Source organism: Drosophila novamexicana, unplaced genomic scaffold, assembly GCF_003285875.2.
Source record: "Drosophila novamexicana strain 15010-1031.04,08,12 unplaced genomic scaffold, DnovRS2.1 tig00000009-arrow-pilon, whole genome shotgun sequence".
NCBI classification, from domain to species: Eukaryota; Metazoa; Arthropoda; class Insecta; order Diptera; family Drosophilidae; genus Drosophila; species Drosophila novamexicana.
The window spans coordinates 3950444-3967418 of NW_020824766.1; the positions used below are offsets into that span (position 1 = coordinate 3950444).

The 16975-nt window shown below is 40.1% G+C and overlaps 1 protein-coding gene across 1 annotated transcript; it reads right to left on the bottom strand.

Annotated features, from left to right (window-relative positions):
- Positions 1-1489: 1489 nt before the first annotated feature.
- Positions 1490-4085, bottom strand: LOC115768455 (protein embryonic gonad). The gene is made up of 2 exons (XM_030713021.1): positions 4008-4085; positions 1490-2512 (listed from the first exon to the last, which is right to left on the bottom strand). The coding sequence occupies exons 1-2, from the start codon at positions 4083-4085 to the stop codon at positions 1490-1492; spliced, it is 1101 nt and encodes a 366-aa protein (XP_030568881.1).
- Positions 4086-16975: the final 12890 nt, after the last annotated feature.

Here is a 16975-nt window from a genome sequence, read left to right on the forward strand (position 1 = left end):
GCTTTAATGCATAAATGCATCTTAAAGGCAGGCTCAGGACGGAACCACTCCGGACCCAGACGGACTATAGTCTGGTTGCACGTTATGTATTTGTTGCCGCTGCTGTTGCTTCTGTTTGGTCGCTGCTAATTGTGCGTGTGTCGTGGATTATGTTCGGCTTTTGGTATCTCACTTTGTCGTTGTTACTCTCGGGGGGCGTGTTTCTACATAGACAAAGCCAGCAAATCGATGAATGTGTGAATGCTTAAATTTGTCTTCGATTTGTGTGTGTGTGTGTGTGTGTGTTCGTGTGTGTATTTCATTTGTGACTGAGCCAATCGGAAACATGTATAAATATGTGATTAACTCTAGGCATTCAATGTTTTTGATGATTTCACTTTCAGTTCGTTGCTTAAGTCATTTGATTTTCGTTTTCATTTATTTTGCTTGAATTCGATTTCGAGCCTTTGAAAAATACATATATGTATGTATATATATATATAAATATAAATACTTTCATTTAATTAACCCTTTGGCGCTTTGTAGCTTAATTTCCTTCTCCTTGTCAGTTTGTTGCTGAAGTCATGTGTCCACAGGATTGTCATAATTACATATATTTAGTCAATATCCACATAGCTGACATTTGGAAATATGTCAACCGAGTTACGTAATGAATAAGGCATCGCAACATTCGCTCAGTTTGCTGTCTTCCAAGGATTGTGATGGATATACACATAAGCGCGGGTCATGTGACAGTTGAATCGCAAATATATTAAACAATTTGCTGTAGATGGTCATGTTAAGTCTGTTCATGTGTCGATTCTCTGCAACTCTTAATACCAAACTAGATGCGGAAAATACTGGGGCCAGCTTAAGAGCCTTAAGAGGCAAAAATAAAAATATTTCAATATTGTTAGGATATCAGATAAAACATATACCGAAAAAAATACTCTTGATAGCATAATGTTAATAGCATACAGCTCTCGGCTGTTAATAACAGCTAACAGAAAAAACTTGTAGATATGATTTTCTTAATTGTTTTTTTTTTTATTATTATTATTTTTTCTTGCTGCCTTTTACATTGTGTTTGCATAACTTACATGTCTAAGAAATAAATTATTTAAAAGTAAAAAACAAACAGAGTGTCTATTATGATAAACAACATGCAAATTAAAATGAAACTTATATTTAAATAAATTAATATAAAAACACAATTAAATGACAGTCAGTTTATAAATTTGGCTAAACATTATTAATATTTAGATGTGCTTACGAGTATTTCAAATCTTGCCTACGTGCTGTAATTGAGCTAAAAACAATTTATTTGTACATACTTTCACTGGCACCAATATCAAATCTTTTGCTAATAACCAAGTGGGATTACAGAGTAACTGCGCCACAGCGTCGAACTGCCCACTTTAATATGTGAAGGCTTCCATGGCACTCTGTTGAATTCCCGGGTAATCACAAGTCCTCAACTTCCTGGATATGTGTGTGTGTGTGTGGGTCCTTAACCTGTGAGCGTCTGCGAACGTACCAGGGTCAGGTCTAGGGGCGTGGGCTTGCGTGCAAACGTGGAGGTTGAGGCGGATGGCAGGTTGGCTGATTCACTGAGTGGACTGTCTGAACTGTTCACCACGGGACTCACAGCATCCGTTCGCGATCGGAGTGATAAATCAATAGGCTCCTCCTCCGCCGGACTGGTAGCTGGAAACGGGAACAGCAGCTCCGACTTAAATTGCTCCTTGAAAAGTGGCAAGGGCGGCATACTGCTGGCCATCAGAGCTGGCGGCAGAGTGAACGGTGTGAAGGAGCTGTACAACGGCTCCGAGTGACTGCGAAAGATGTCGAGCAGCTCCTTGTGACGCCGCTGCTGCTGCTCCGCAATGTCCGCCTCAGAGCTGCCCGCATAGGCGGAGCTACTCTGTCGCATCGCCTTCCTAATTGTGCTGGTCGTGGCGCTCAGCACGCTTGTGCCATCGTCCGTGGGATCACCGGCCGAGGAGGCGCCGGAATCGCTGGGTGTGTTGCTGAGGCGGGATTCGAGCTTCAGCTGGCGGTGCTGCTGCTCGTTCAGATACTTGGCTGCTTGCAGAAATCCGGGCAGGCTGGGGGATGGCGTTGATGCCGCAGCCGGCGCCACTGCACTGCACGTCTGCAGCGCTATGCTGGGCGAGGTTGCTGCCGTAGCCGATTTGATGCAGGGATTCGTCTTGTCCTGGTAGGTTTGCCGGGCCTGGTTGCTCGCTTGCTGCAGCCGCGCCAGCTGATCCAGATTTGCATTGCTCACGCTGGAGCTGCCAGTGCCGGCGCCCCCGCCACCGCCCTGTTGCTCCTGCAGCAAACAGTGTATCTTGAACCAGTTGGAGCGGCGGCCATAGCGTGATCCGCTCTTGGACATGCCTACCAGCAGGCACTTGCGCAGCCGGCAAGCCTTGCACGCAGTTCGATTCTTCTTGTTGATGACACAGTCTCCGTTGTGCTTGCAGCCGGCAATCGCTGGGATGTTGTTGTATGTGCGGCCGAAGAAGGACTGAAACGAAGTAACAGAACGATCAGAAACTGCCATTTAAAATGTATATTTAATAAAAGCAAACTTGTAAGCCCATTGCTTGATAATCTGCTGTAAGAGAGATTTCTTTAAAATGTTTAAATATAGTTTAATATATTCCACTGCATTAAGTATTACAGTCTGAATGACAACCAGAATCAATACAGATCCTTTCTGTGAGATAGCTTGGCATCCTATATATGACGGAGTATGGACCACATCTAAAAGCTGCTATAGGAATTTTTAGAAGACATTATGGTAAACTTGGCCAGTTGCGAGCATAAATGATCACTTTACATGGGAGCGAAACCTTGAATTGTGGACTTAATTATAAATCTTTCTCCGAAACAATCAATGAGAGTCTCACATATCTGGGGGCTTTAACTTTAGATACTTCGAAGTTTATAAATATTATCGAATATTACAATAACCGTAAGATTAATTTCGTTTATAACAGAAAGAAGACTTTAACGTCTTGCTGAGTCGAATGAATCAGACTTTTTTTTTTATATTATATATATTGTTACTTTATTATAATTATTCAAATATTTCTCTATTGATAATCCATATTACTAAAATTTTTGATATCTACTCACGAACATAGGAGAAATCTAGAGTTGTTCGGCCAAAGTAGCCCTAGGGACGTACATAGGGACGTACATATGGCTGGATTTGGGGCTTCAAATATCAATTATTGTTGATAGCTTTTGCACCTGTGCACAGCTGTGATTAGAGTTCAGCAAGTGGCATAATTTCAACCAGCTCCGCGCTTCAATTACAAAATGTGCGTTAATAAATTGCCAACGGCTTTTGGGCCCCCCCTTTGATGGTGATTATGAAAAAGAGTTTCATGCACTATTTATTGTGGTTGAGAGCTTTTGTTGTGCTTATTACTTGTGTGTTGTAGTTGTTTTATTTTGTATTTTAGCAGACTCATTCGAGAGGAGCTGGGCCAATGTTGTGGCCCGACTTCTTGTTCGCATCGATGATGTTGAAGTTCATTGAGCGCCATGCTCAGCGAATAAGTTAGGTTTGATGCCCGGCCAAAGGCTGTCGCCTTTGCGCTGAGTCATCTAATATGCATGTAATTTTTATTTGATTGACTGCAGTTTACAATTGTGCTCGCCTTGAGCTCAGTGCTCTCTATACATATATATATATATATATATATATATATATACGTGTGCCCATCAGCAGTCGTGCGGTGCTGCTGTTGCTCTAAATTCGCAGAAATTTTCCCATGGCATTTGAAGGTTCCCCCATTGTCCTCGCATCTACTTAAAGTCAATTAAAAATCGATTAATCTACCGAATTGAATTTTAATTATAGCAATAATATTTGATCCCCGAAAAGTAAAAGCCAATTTCGAGACCATTTTCGCACATCTTGTGAGAGCTTTTTTTATCACACATTTCACACGATTTTTGCACTTGAAGTCTTTAACAAATATCATTAAATAGTTATTTGGTTAATTTACCTTGCAGCCCTCGCATGTAAATGCTCCAAAATGAAAACCAGCCGCTGGTTCGCCGCATACTTTGCACAGCTGGTTCATCTGAAATAGGCAAAAATAATAATTGTGTTAGTATTAGATGATTTTCTTTAAATAAATAAAACATTTTTTAATTGTTACTCTATATAGATACGAGTTAGTATCGGCTTTTCCACACTGCAAACATTACGAACGATCCATTTTACGACTATATGATCATATTCACACTTTATATATACCTATCAACCTATCCAATTTCTCATCTATAAATTTATATTTATTTTTACATATTACATATTATATTATATTATATATGCTGACATAGTCACTTACTCAGAGCACGGAGTTCAGGGATCGAGCCCCTGTGAACAAGTTAACATATGTATTCAATGGAAAATAAAAGTAAAATCTTATAAAGCCCTTGTTGTTATTGATAAACTGTTTGTCAGGCTTGAGAAGGCCCATGGCCACATACAAAGCAACTACAACAGTGAAAATACTTAATAACAACAACAACAAGAGCAATATCAAGAAGAAGAAGAAGAAGCAGCATAACCGATGACCCACTGCGTTTCTCTTTACTTTTTTTTGCCACAGGTCGTGGTTAGAAATTGAGGTATGCAGCGACCGGTTTGGGCTGGCACCATCCAAAAGACGGCAACGAAGAATACTCGATTCCTGGCCTGGTCGCACTTCCCTTGCCGGCAACTCCCCGCATGAGGATGGGTCGTGTTCACACATCTAATGTTCGTAGTTACTTGTTTTCTGTGATCATAAAGCTAAGGTCAAAACTAAAAAAAAAAAAAAAAGAACTGGAAAAATGTACAAACATTTTGCGTCAATTATTTGATCAGCGTTCAAATGTTTGGTTAGCTTGAATTTAGTATGAGAATTGCCAAATATTGTGGACGTGTCGAAAAGGAAATATTCGTGAAATATACATTCGTAATATAACAAAGGTTTCCCAATCATTCTTTTACTTATAAACTTATTCTTTTTGGGATTATATGTTATAGAACAATTTTTGGAAAAATTTTATAAAATAATTTCATTCTTAATTGTCCTTTAATTTCAGTCCACTGAAAAGTGACTGAGCTCTAAGTTATGTATGAATTCGGACTGGGTCTCTCTCAAAAGTTTTCGAGTTTCAACCAAATGGTTTTTATACCCTGAACCCATTAAAAATGGGTATAAGGGTATATTGTATTTGTGCAAAATCCAAATGTATGTAACAGGCAGAAGGAAGCATCTCCGACCCCATAAAGTGTATATATTCTTGATCAGCATCAATAGCCGAGTCGATCTAGCCATGTCCGTCTGTCCGTCCGCCCGTCCGTATCTATGAACGCAAGGATCTCAGAACTTATAAGAGCTAGAGAAATTTTAGATGTTGGTGCTCCTAGTTCTTGCGCAGATCGAGTTTGTTTCCGATAATCGATAACTTACTCCGTTTCCAAGCAATCGATAAAAATCGATATCGATATCCTGTTTTTTGGGCAATTTTGGTAAATATTAAGAGCTAGAGTCACAAAACTTGACATATAGCTTCTAAAATAGAATATGTATATGCATTTGATGTTGGAAGAAGAGGGTTTAGGGTATCCCCTAGTCGGGAGCTCCTGACTAGAACTTCTTACTTGTTTGGAATTGGTGCCTCTTAAGGACTCTACTTAGATTTTTTCGCAAAATTCGAAAACAAATTAAAAAATAAAATGAAATGTAGTGAATAAATTTTGTTAAATGGGAAATTATGAGCTGGGTAATGGTATAAACATAGCCAATACATGATCTATAATGGGCTAATCCGCGAATAGACGAAGTGTAATGGAATACAGCTTGGACAGTTTCGTAGAGGATCAAGATTATCGCTGGCACTTAGCACTTTGGATATTGGGTCGTCTTCTAAAGCTTTTCTTCTGGCACTTTGTCGAGTTTTCGCCATCCCCATCGCCATCACCATCGACACTGGCATCGCAATTCAATTTTTTACTTATTTATTTATTCGGTTTTCTGGAAAAGCGCACCGCTGTGCCTAAAATTGTCACGGTTTTGTGCGCCGGCCGCTGCCGCTGTGAAGGTGCAAATTTAATGTTTGCCAATTTAGCAGCGCTCGCTGTCACCTTTGGTGTCCATTAGTGCGCGTTTATATGCAAAGTGGCGGTCTGGCGTGTTCGCCATTATCACAGGAGCAGCATCACGCCGGGCCACCACCTGCTGGGCGCTTGCCGCAACTGCCAAGCGCTGTTTCGCCCTTCTCCTGCCCAGGCCAAGCAGTGTCAAGATATGGACACAATAACGAACTTACCGGGAATGGAAATGGGAATGGGCTCATGGTACTACGCCAACATTGCCAAGACGTGAAGTGCTTATGTCCAATGCTTGGCAATTCCTTGCTTGTACTTTATTGGGTCACAGGGCAGTATGCTCGCCGGATCTCATGTATACAACTGACAGTGCTCTAGTTCAGTATTGACCAAGCTATAATTTAAAACTATCATAAAACGATTTAAGCACTACTTAAAGCAAGAATTGGCAGTTATTCTCGCAAGCTGCGCTGTTCAAGGACCTAGCTTTTTAGTTTATATAGATAATAACTAAATCAATTGAAATATATAATTAAAAATAATTAATTACCTATAATATTGCGTCTTATTTAGATAGGAACTAGTTTAAGGGGCAAAAACGTGAAAATAACTTGTGGAATGAATTGCGCTGCACTTCCCTTTCATTAGCCTTCAAACCAAAATTAGAATTGGTTTGCCTTAGTTAGGTTTCTTCGCTTTGGCAAAAGTAGAAAAATCCTCCACATAATTAACTTGGCACATGCCACATGCTCATTGCTAATTAAAATATCTCTATTGTGAATGTTCATTTGTTCATTTCAGGAAAAAATTGTAAGAGAAATTTCCTTGTCCCTTTTAGCCAAATGTTAATTACTTTTATTACGAGAAATGCTTTGATCTTAAACTTTAACTTTTTGAATGCCTCAACTTGTGCAATCTTCCCAGTAAAAAGTTTTATGCTGCAATGGATTTGTGTAGCCATTAAATCGAATGGTAGATAAAGAACGATGTCCGGACAAAATGACATAGTTTAGCTGTCGATTGCAGTCAAAGTTTCGAGTACCTTCAACTAGATTCATATACAAGTTTTCCGTCTTTTCCTTCGCTGTACGCTGAGAGAGAGAACAGAAGCAAACCGAATCTCATTCAATTGGGTAACAATGAAAACAAGATCAGTTGGAGGTATCTACACATTTTCAACAAGCTCATCAACTAGCCGTTGACAGAGCGGGCCAAACAGAAAAGATATTCAGCAATAAGCATGGCAAAGAATAATAAACAAAAAAGTGTCCTTTAAAGCAAACAAAATGTTCTACACTACAAATCAGATAAAAGGGCATTTACCTAAAAGCAAGACGAAGAGTCTTTTTTTCTTAAAGGTGTTTTAAAAAAGGTGTTCAAACAGGCAAACCACGATTGTTGAAAATATTTTGCAGCAGATACAAAATAGAACAAGACGAGCCAAGCCAAGCAGGCAAACAGGAGCACATCCAATACGAGCTCAAACTCAAATATCGGTGACATACACACACACACACACACACACACACACACACACAAGCACACTCACACACAGACAGAGAACACAAAATGGACTACAATAAACAATTGCCCATAATATGCTTTATTATTAGCCTCTGCCAAAAGACATCGCAATATGCAAATCCATTCACCAGAGTCACACGCTCTAGTTTGAATTGTTCGCTTCCTGACTGTCAGCCGCTTCCCCCTGCCTCTTGCCCCTGCCGCCTGCCCCCTGCCGCACGGCTCTCATCCTTCCAAACAGCTTCCTTTAGCCCTTTTCTGCTTGATTGCCAGCAGCAGCAGCAGCAGTCAGACAATCAAATGCTTGAATATCTTCAAGTTTTCAACTCTCGTCGTCGCCCTATTGTAATAATTTCTTGACACTTATCGCACAAAAGGCAATAACATAATTAATGAGCATGTCAATGAGCGTCCTTTGTTTTCAGTTTTGCTTCCTAAATGTAGTCGCTTAGCTAATCCCATGAGCATGACACGGAGGTATGTGCCAGCAAGTGCCAGACTATATAGATCTGATAGACTGGTATCCTTTAGATATTGATACTTATGTGTTATAAGAGTTTACGAGGCCAGCTGGAGATTTGATTGATAGGCACATTTATGTTCTTTCATAACGAGCTAATAATAAAGTTCTAAGTATGTATTCACAGAATTTGCATTATTCATATTTAATGACATCGCTGGAGATCTAATGCATTTTATTACATTTTAATAGCAGCATTGACTAACTAACGATAAATCAGTTAAATGTCAACTCTTAAATATTCAAATTAACGATTTAGTAATGATGAATATAAACACCAAACCCATGCAAGAAATAACCATATACATATCACACTATTAGTTATATGTTAAACCTTTTCGATTTCGCAAAGTATATAAATTATAAATATTTTCATATTTATCTGCTGGCTTATGCATAAATATTCCAATTTGGCTGCACTCACCTTTTCACAATATTCTTATGCAGCTAACTGCATAAATTCTTAGGCTGAAATTGATTTTCAGATCTAACTTTAGATTTTAGCTTTTACACAAAACACACACTTTTTATATTCGTTGCACAAATCTTTAGGCGATATTTCTATTTATATATTTTTCGCATTATTTTTCATTTATTTTTGCCAATTTAGCGACGGCTTTGCACAAACTCACGAGCGAGCTCACAAAGTCGTGAGCAATCACGCGGCGAACATTCCCGATGAGCGCGACTTATCGCGTGCTATAATCCTCACGTGTGTTAATTTCAAGTAGCGATATTCTGCAGCCTTGCGATGCTTTGCAGCGTAGCGCCCATCCGAGACTAAATCGTCATCATCGTTCTGAGCTCCAACCAACCGACTGACTGGCCCTGGCCTCAAAGATCATCAGCAGCAGCAACAGCAGCATTTGAAGTCGCGCGCGCACGCGTCTTCGGTAAGCGTGTGTGTGTGCCTGTGTGTGTATGGCTGTTTAGGTGTTGTGTCTGTAACAACCCAGCAGGAAATCCGTAGGTGATAATCACATAATCGTCAATGTACACAACATTTGCTATGCTGCTTTGGGCAAGGGTCTTCAAAACCCAATTGACGCTTCAGTTAAGTCTGTCATAAATTTATTTTCTGAACTTAAATATTAGTGGAACAAAGGAAGCTTTTTATAATCAGCTCTTGACGGTACCAGGTATGGAGAAAAATAACCATTTAAATTTCTTTTAGGAATTAAGCCTGTAAAAATATCAAAAATAGAACGGGAATGCCCACAAATCATAGATTTTTAATATGATGGCATATAGAAAACTAAGTTACTTCCCTCATCACGTCCTTACAGAGATTTCATAACAATTTTTTTAGTTACTAGCCGCTTTTAAACATAAACTCTCAAAGGTACCCAATATAATTGCTGACTGATTTATAATATTTAAAGAAAACAATAAAAACAAATAAATAAAAAAATAATTTCAACAGCATATGTGATTAGTTTTATAAGTGAAGCATGAAAAAAATATCGAAAACATAAGTGAAATGGTCAAAAATCGCTGATTTTTAGCATTCTGGCAAACAGAAAAATCAGGTACTTGCTTTATCGTGGTTTTACAGAGGGCAATCGCAATTTCCTGTTCACGAGCAGCAGCGGCTGTTACTGCTACTGCTGCTGTTAATGTTAACTACTTTGAACTGTTAAAAGCCGGGTTCGTTGTTTTCTGTTTTCTGTTGTTGTTGTTGCCGTTGCTGCTCTTTAACTCTTCATGCTGAATTGTGGTTGGCTGTTGGCAGCGGCACGATCCGCCAGCGTTCGTTTGTTTTCATTGAATTTCTCGATGTGGTTGGCTGTTGATTTTTTTTGTTTTTCTTACGAATTGCTTTTGTTGTTGCGTTGACTTTACACACAGTACAGTTATTATCGCGCGCGATTGCATGCGCCGCTGAAGCTGTGTGTGTGTGTGAGTGTGCGAGCGAGTGAGTTTGCAAGTGTGCGTGTCTGTGACTGTGTGTGTGTGTGTGTGCGACTGCCTGAGTGTTTTTATTGTAAATGTGCATCCATTTGTATTCGTATTGGACTAATGTGGCAAAGAGGTGGGCACTTAATGCCCGCCGAGCTGTGTAAATAAAAGCGCGGAGAGCGAACAACATTTTCATACGAAATTAGTAGCTTGTTTACAAAATGGTGAAAACGAGTTTGTCGCTTAAGTCTTTCGTTTAATGGCACTCAATAAGTTGTGTTTTACATTTTCATAAAAGAAAAAAAAACCGATCGGCCCTTTAAGTCTGCAGCGGTTGAGCATTGTGGAATATTAGATATCTAGAAATATTGAGTAGATGTTTTTTTTTGTATCTAGATTAATACGGGCTTAGGATTAATTTTCGAAGGGTAATTTTGAGAACAGATTGGACATAGTCAATTAGCTGCAAAAAATAATCAATTAGCTGCAAAAAAAAAGTTTTATTGTCCTTAATACGTCATACTTGATATAGGAATTTTATACTATAATTTTATATTATATATTTCAATATTGGTTTTAATAGATTCAATTATACAATTTTTATGTTTTATCGTTGTTTGTATACGAAGTGAATTGTCATAAGCAAAACTAAAACTCTTAAAATCATATAGATGCGAAAAAATAATCTTAATGATGTTAGCGAGCAAAAATATGCATCACATCTAAGTTTAAAGACCGCACGAATGCTCGCTATTAAGTCTGCAGCTATATACTAGGTCCACATAATTGGAAATTGTTCATATTACGAATAGAAACAATTTGTGGAACGCTTTTAACGCGCTTTCCTATATCTAATTGAATTCTCTTGTCATAAGCAAGATTGGTGCAAGCTCGCTGAACTGAGCATTGAGGTGATCCTCGGTCAGGCAATGTGAGAGCCAGATCCAGAGCTAGAGATTCAGAGTCAGACTCACTTGTGTCACTTCATGATGATGATGATTTCATTTTAATAACACCACTTGCAGTTGCACACCACAGCGGACATACCATGGCCAGGCAGAGATCCATTTAATGCACCCCGCCGCAACCCGCTGCGGCCGTGTGTCAACACCAGTTGACGGAGTAACAAGGAAGCGCAACACTCTAAAACGACGTGTAATTTATCACAGCACGAGCAGCATTTAGCCATGAACTGGACGTGAACATTGCTGCTGCTGCTGCGGCTGCGGTTAGTTTTTCACTGACTTGGCTGTCAGCATCGCTGTCCTCTTCATAATCTCTGCGAGACGCATTCAGAGTCGTCATCTTCGTCGTTGTCGTCGTCGTCGTCGTCGTTTTCGTCATTTCTTCTCGGTAGGCAAATCTGTTGCATCTGGCAGCGTTTTAATTTTAATTAAGTTTACGCGCTAGCCAGGCCCGGTCCCATGTCGGATTGTTTGCAACATCAGTGGCACTGGGTTTTTATGGAACGACATGGTCATAAGCCGGCGTAACTGCAGACGAGCTTACTCGCGTGCTCATGGTGATGAGTTGGAGCATTAGCTTTGATGTCTGCTCATATTTATTAGAGCGCAATCTACTTCAAATTATTGTTGACCAGTGCGGAGAGAGATTAATTTACTTGCTGGCCAACTTGAATGCGTTGTATTCGTGGAGTGAAAAACTCTATAAATATATACGTAACTCGCCTGCTATATAAAATCAAAGTCAAAGTATGCAAATTGTAAACAAATCGATTGGATAAATATTTGAAAGACTGCAAGGCCAAATAGAAAATAGAAAAATAGCCCGAATCGAATTCCGTTGATGAGGATGTTGAAAGACATTAAACATGCAACATTTCCAAATACAAATTGTCGATGGCCAAAAAGAGCAAGAGCCAGCAAAATAGGCGACAAATCTGCTTCTGCATGCAACTTGCAGCATGCCAAGTGCAGAAGGCGACTGTGGACTGTGAGGCGGACCGGAGCGGAGGAAAGGCTGCTGGAATTGGAGACCAATGCGACATGGCCACATGGCGACATTGCGACATTCGATCGCTGCCAAATCGATCCAGATACAGATACTTTAAATCACAATTTCAGTTGAACGCAAGCCAAGCCAAAAGCCGTTGAGTTACAACAACAACACCAACAACAACAAATACAGAAAAAATTGAAAAATAGCTGTGCGCACATGTCAAAGGCAGTAGCAAAAAAACAACAACTATAAAAAAAATATACAAAAACAACAACAGCAAAGAGGAACTGCAACTTGGCAGCAGCATTTTATTTCAATTTCAATTGATTGTCGTACAATCGCCATGAATAATTCAATTTTACAATTGCATTGCTCGCTGCTCGCAATGGGCGGCTAGAGCGGGACAGACGCACTGGGCGTGGGCGTGAGTGCGACAGAGATCGAGCATCAGACACGGAACATATTTTAGCCACTGTCTGCTGCTGCTGATGCTGTCAATGTTGCCGGCAGCAGTGCCAGCAGCAACAACAACAACACAGTTGACGATGAAGACGACCACCTATTACACATGATACATACCAGATATTGAAGTACCTCGTGCTACTAGAAATGCTAGACTGACGCACACTAGGAAATGTTTTCTTTTTGCCAAAGATATGCGGGAATATACGATACCTTAAAATCGTTTAGCCTATAAGCAACTGTGTCTCTTATACATTTCCAGCTTATCAAGTTTTTAATTAAACTATAGCTCATTTTTAAAGATAATATTTTGATATTTGTATGTGAATTTGTATATATGTTAGATCGAACTTTAAAATTTCAATATGGTTGGGTGTAGATCATATCTCCTTTTAGTCTAGATTCACAGACAGAGTCAGTACAGATGATTTATGAAAAAAAAACAAAACTGTACTCTAATATTGAGTATATATGAAAAGAAAAAATTAATCATAAAATGGGACACGTATTAAAGGAGACATTTCTAAGCCCAGAATTAATTTGTTTTCTTAATCAGGTCAAGCTGAGTCGATAAAACCGTGTTTGTCTGTGTAGTCTCCTGTGAAATGTGCTAAATATTCTTTTCGGAGTCGCCCGAAAGCGTCCACTAAATCTTATAGCTTTTTATACCCTAAACTCATTAAAAATGGATATAAGGGTATATTGTATTTGTGCAAAATCCAAATGTATGTAACAGGCAGAAGAAAGCATCTCCGACCCCAAAAAGGATCTAAGAACCTATAAGAGCTAGAGACTTTAGATGTAGGTGCTCCTACCTGCGCCGACCAATGCCGCTATTTACTGAATTCCTAAAAGTCGAAGTACGAAGGCATATAAATCAGGCACAATCGTTCTATATGCCTGCGAGAGTATTAAGTATTCGGTACTTTAAAGATGCATCTTTCCCTTCCGAATTTCAACTCAAGTTCACATAGCACATACTCTGAACTATCCCAACACGCTTATAGCCACACCCAACTGCGCATAATTAAACCTCTTCATCATGAAAAGATTCATCCACTTTTGGGCTTTAATTTCATTGACGCAATTTACAAATGTGAACAAATGATGCCAGATGCTTTTTTGGCATACATAAAAGTTGAAAAAACAAAAAAAAGAAACGGAAATGCATGAAAACATCATCTTGAACCATTAGCAAACTTCAGTTCGGCTGCCCTACCCCTTGGACTAGTTCATTCATGGGCTGATTAATGGATTTATTATGCAACAATTATGTATGTAAACATTGCTCAATACAGCTACGTTTCCAGTTTCAAGAGCACGGTTCATGTCAAATTAATGAACTTGGCTCTTGACTTTGACACTTCATAAAGGTGTCGACGCGCCAGGATGGGAATGCGACTGGGACATGATATGCCGCTTACTAGGCTGTCGCTAATTTCATTTGCCTCAGTTTTATGCAGAAGCAGGCGCTGACACTGCCAACCCGCTCCCAATCCGTGACACACATAAATCAAACACTGAAGAGCCTGCGAAATTTGCATAACTTGGCTGCCGTTGGCTGACATTGAACTGCCTGAATTAGAATCTCGCACTGGATTCGTTCTGCCAACACATAAAGAAAGAGAAAACTAGTTTGAATCCTGGCATGGGATACGCGCCACCACTTCTCTCATGATGAACGAGTGTCAAGTCGAGTGGCCCCGTCCGCCGAGTGCTCGTTTCACGTTTGCCACAGGTCGCATCTGCGTCATGCCATATCGCATCTGCGCCGGCTATGGCCGCGCCTTTTGGGGCACATATTTCGCCAGTGATGTCATCGGCGCACATTTCTCCAGCAAGTCGCATAAATTCGTAGCCCAATTTGTTAAGAGCGCGTGCTTCAGTTTCGCTCCTCGCTGCTCCATGTCGGCATTTGCTCAAAAGAGCCTAATAACAATTGTGCGATCTGGTTTGCTCTTGTGGTTGCCTCGCTTCGTTTCAGACGCTCCTCTTTAGAGATAACGGACGTACATTTCGCAACAAGAGTTCCAAATACTCTAACTAAACTAAGCTAAATAATTTCATAAAATTCAACTTTTATCCATTTGATTTCGAGGAACTATAACTCGATGTTGCAACTTATCTTATAAATGCAAGGACTCAAGAGGATATGTATACAGAGAGGCTATAGAGAATGCTGCACAGAAAATAACTATAACATTTTTTTAGGAGCTTTTGTGGTGTTCTGATAATATTAAAGTTGATTTCTTGGATTTCTCGCTTTGCCTTAACAAGTTAAGGCTTCGAAAAGGGCCAAGGAAAATGCTGCTGATGTTAGAGCTGGGCTAACTAGACAGATAACCTGGTTATTGTAAAGGGCTAATACCATGTGCCTTGCTGGATGTTACATACATAAAAAAAAATGTGACCACAAGAGTTAAGACTTTGAATAGTTGGGTACCATCCGAACTATGGGAGGTTAATTAGGCGAGTAGTCCATATTACGAAGTGCTTTGGCTAAGACACAAAGTCGATTGGATCCCTTTTAGTTAGGGCATGTAACACCTTTTTGCATTCGCCTGTGGAGGCCTACAAAAGTTAAAAAAAAGAAGCGAGTGACAAATTGGAGCGCCTTTAACTTGGTTTTGGGTGTAAGTAGCGCGTACACCTCGACGAGTTTAGGGCTTGGCCAGCGGTTAAAAAATATTTAAATGGATTTCAGTTGGGTTGCGTTGCGGGGCTTTGCGCCCCGAAAATATTTGCTTTGCCCTATAAATCTCGGGCATATTGCCTGCGTTTTTACGACTGACATTAATTGAATTGGGGATGCCGGGGAGATTTGGGGTACTCAGACTTGGCGTAGCACACGCCACATTTGATTTATATGAAATGCGTAATCTGCTTTGGTCAGGTCAACTTACTGTAGAAGAAAAAGAACAGAGTTGAGTGGAGTTCGGTATTATTTGAGTCCAAGAATCGCATAACTCTTGCTTGGCAATGCTCAGTGGGAATTGGTTGTCTCGCTCAGCTCTGCGCTGTTGCGGCTTTAGAACAAAGTGCAACCGAAATGCCAAAACAATTGCTTCACATTTCCGTGGCTGCATTTGCTACTTTCTTTCGGTATGCTTAATAGACCAGGCCAACTGGGCCAGTGCCAGTGGCGGAGGCAGTGGCACTGGCAGTCCTTAGAGTCGAAGTCTAGTCGGCCTCTGGCCAAAGATCAAAGCTCGGCGATATAATTGGTCGTTGTTTTGTTTGACCGCAGATCTGCGCATCCTCAGCCTCAACCTCAACCTCATCCTCATCGCAGGCACCCTGGCTGCCTGCCCGCTTAATAATAATTCGTTTTGGCAAACAATGTAAATTCTTCATTAGCCTAGCTTCCTAATTTGCTTTGCGCTGCTTACGGCCGAGGGGCGAGAGGAACGATTGGGGCTTGGTAATTGCAGGCATGCTTGATCAAGAGCTCTACAATGTTAACCAAGATCTGGATAAAGGTATTTATGAGGGTTGCGCTGAAATTCGTTACATTTTCAAATTGTTAACTCTATATTGGGAAATGTGCCAACAACTAGAACGACTGGAAATAAATACCCTTATATATAAATTGTTAAAATCAAATAACTTCTATTATAGGCTCGAAGATAGTAATACGGATAGTCAAATCAAATTCCCATTAAAAAAAAAAATTTCATGCTTTCAGCTTGAAACGGCATAGATTTAGAAAGTTCGTATCGATGTCTTTTATTTATTTAATAATTACTATGTTTAAAGACTCAAAGCATTAAATTGTAATCGATGAGTCTCATCACATTACAATCGTTCGACATTCTGGGTTGCATATTCCAAATGCTCGCTCTGTCGCAATTTTTCACTCCACATGGTATTGAAGCAGATCCAGGAATGCTTCGCTGATTGATGGATTGATTGAGTGATTGACAACGGCGCCAATGAAATGCAACTGTCGATCTGGCTGGCAAGCTATGGATAGTTCACGTTCTCTAATTAATTAAATGCCATCAAAATCAAGACAATTATGGCAAAATTGACTGAAGGTTTTGCTGTTGTGTATATTCCCCCTCCCCCCCTCACCTCTTCTCCACCCTATTGACCAATGAGCTGGGCTCCACATTCATGTTGGAGTTTATTACAATAGGAATTTCCTGTTTTATTTGTTGTTTATTTTGTCTACTCGGCGGTGTCGCCGACTGCAACTGCGACCATTCTTTACGACCAGCAATAAATTTAACAATTTGTTTAGTGCAGAGACACTTACAAACAAACAAACGAACACACACACACACATACACACGCATACACACAGCACTATAGACACGCAAAGTGTCTACGATAGACCATATATGGTATACCGGTACCTGAGGCGCAGATGCCAAAAGCACGGCAATTTGTCGAGCGGTAAACAAAAAACGCTTTGGGGCCGCTGGGAGCTGCAGCCAACTGGTCTGGATGTAAGACTTGAAGTGAATTGTTCTTAGCCGATGGAGGCATAGAGCCAAAGATAG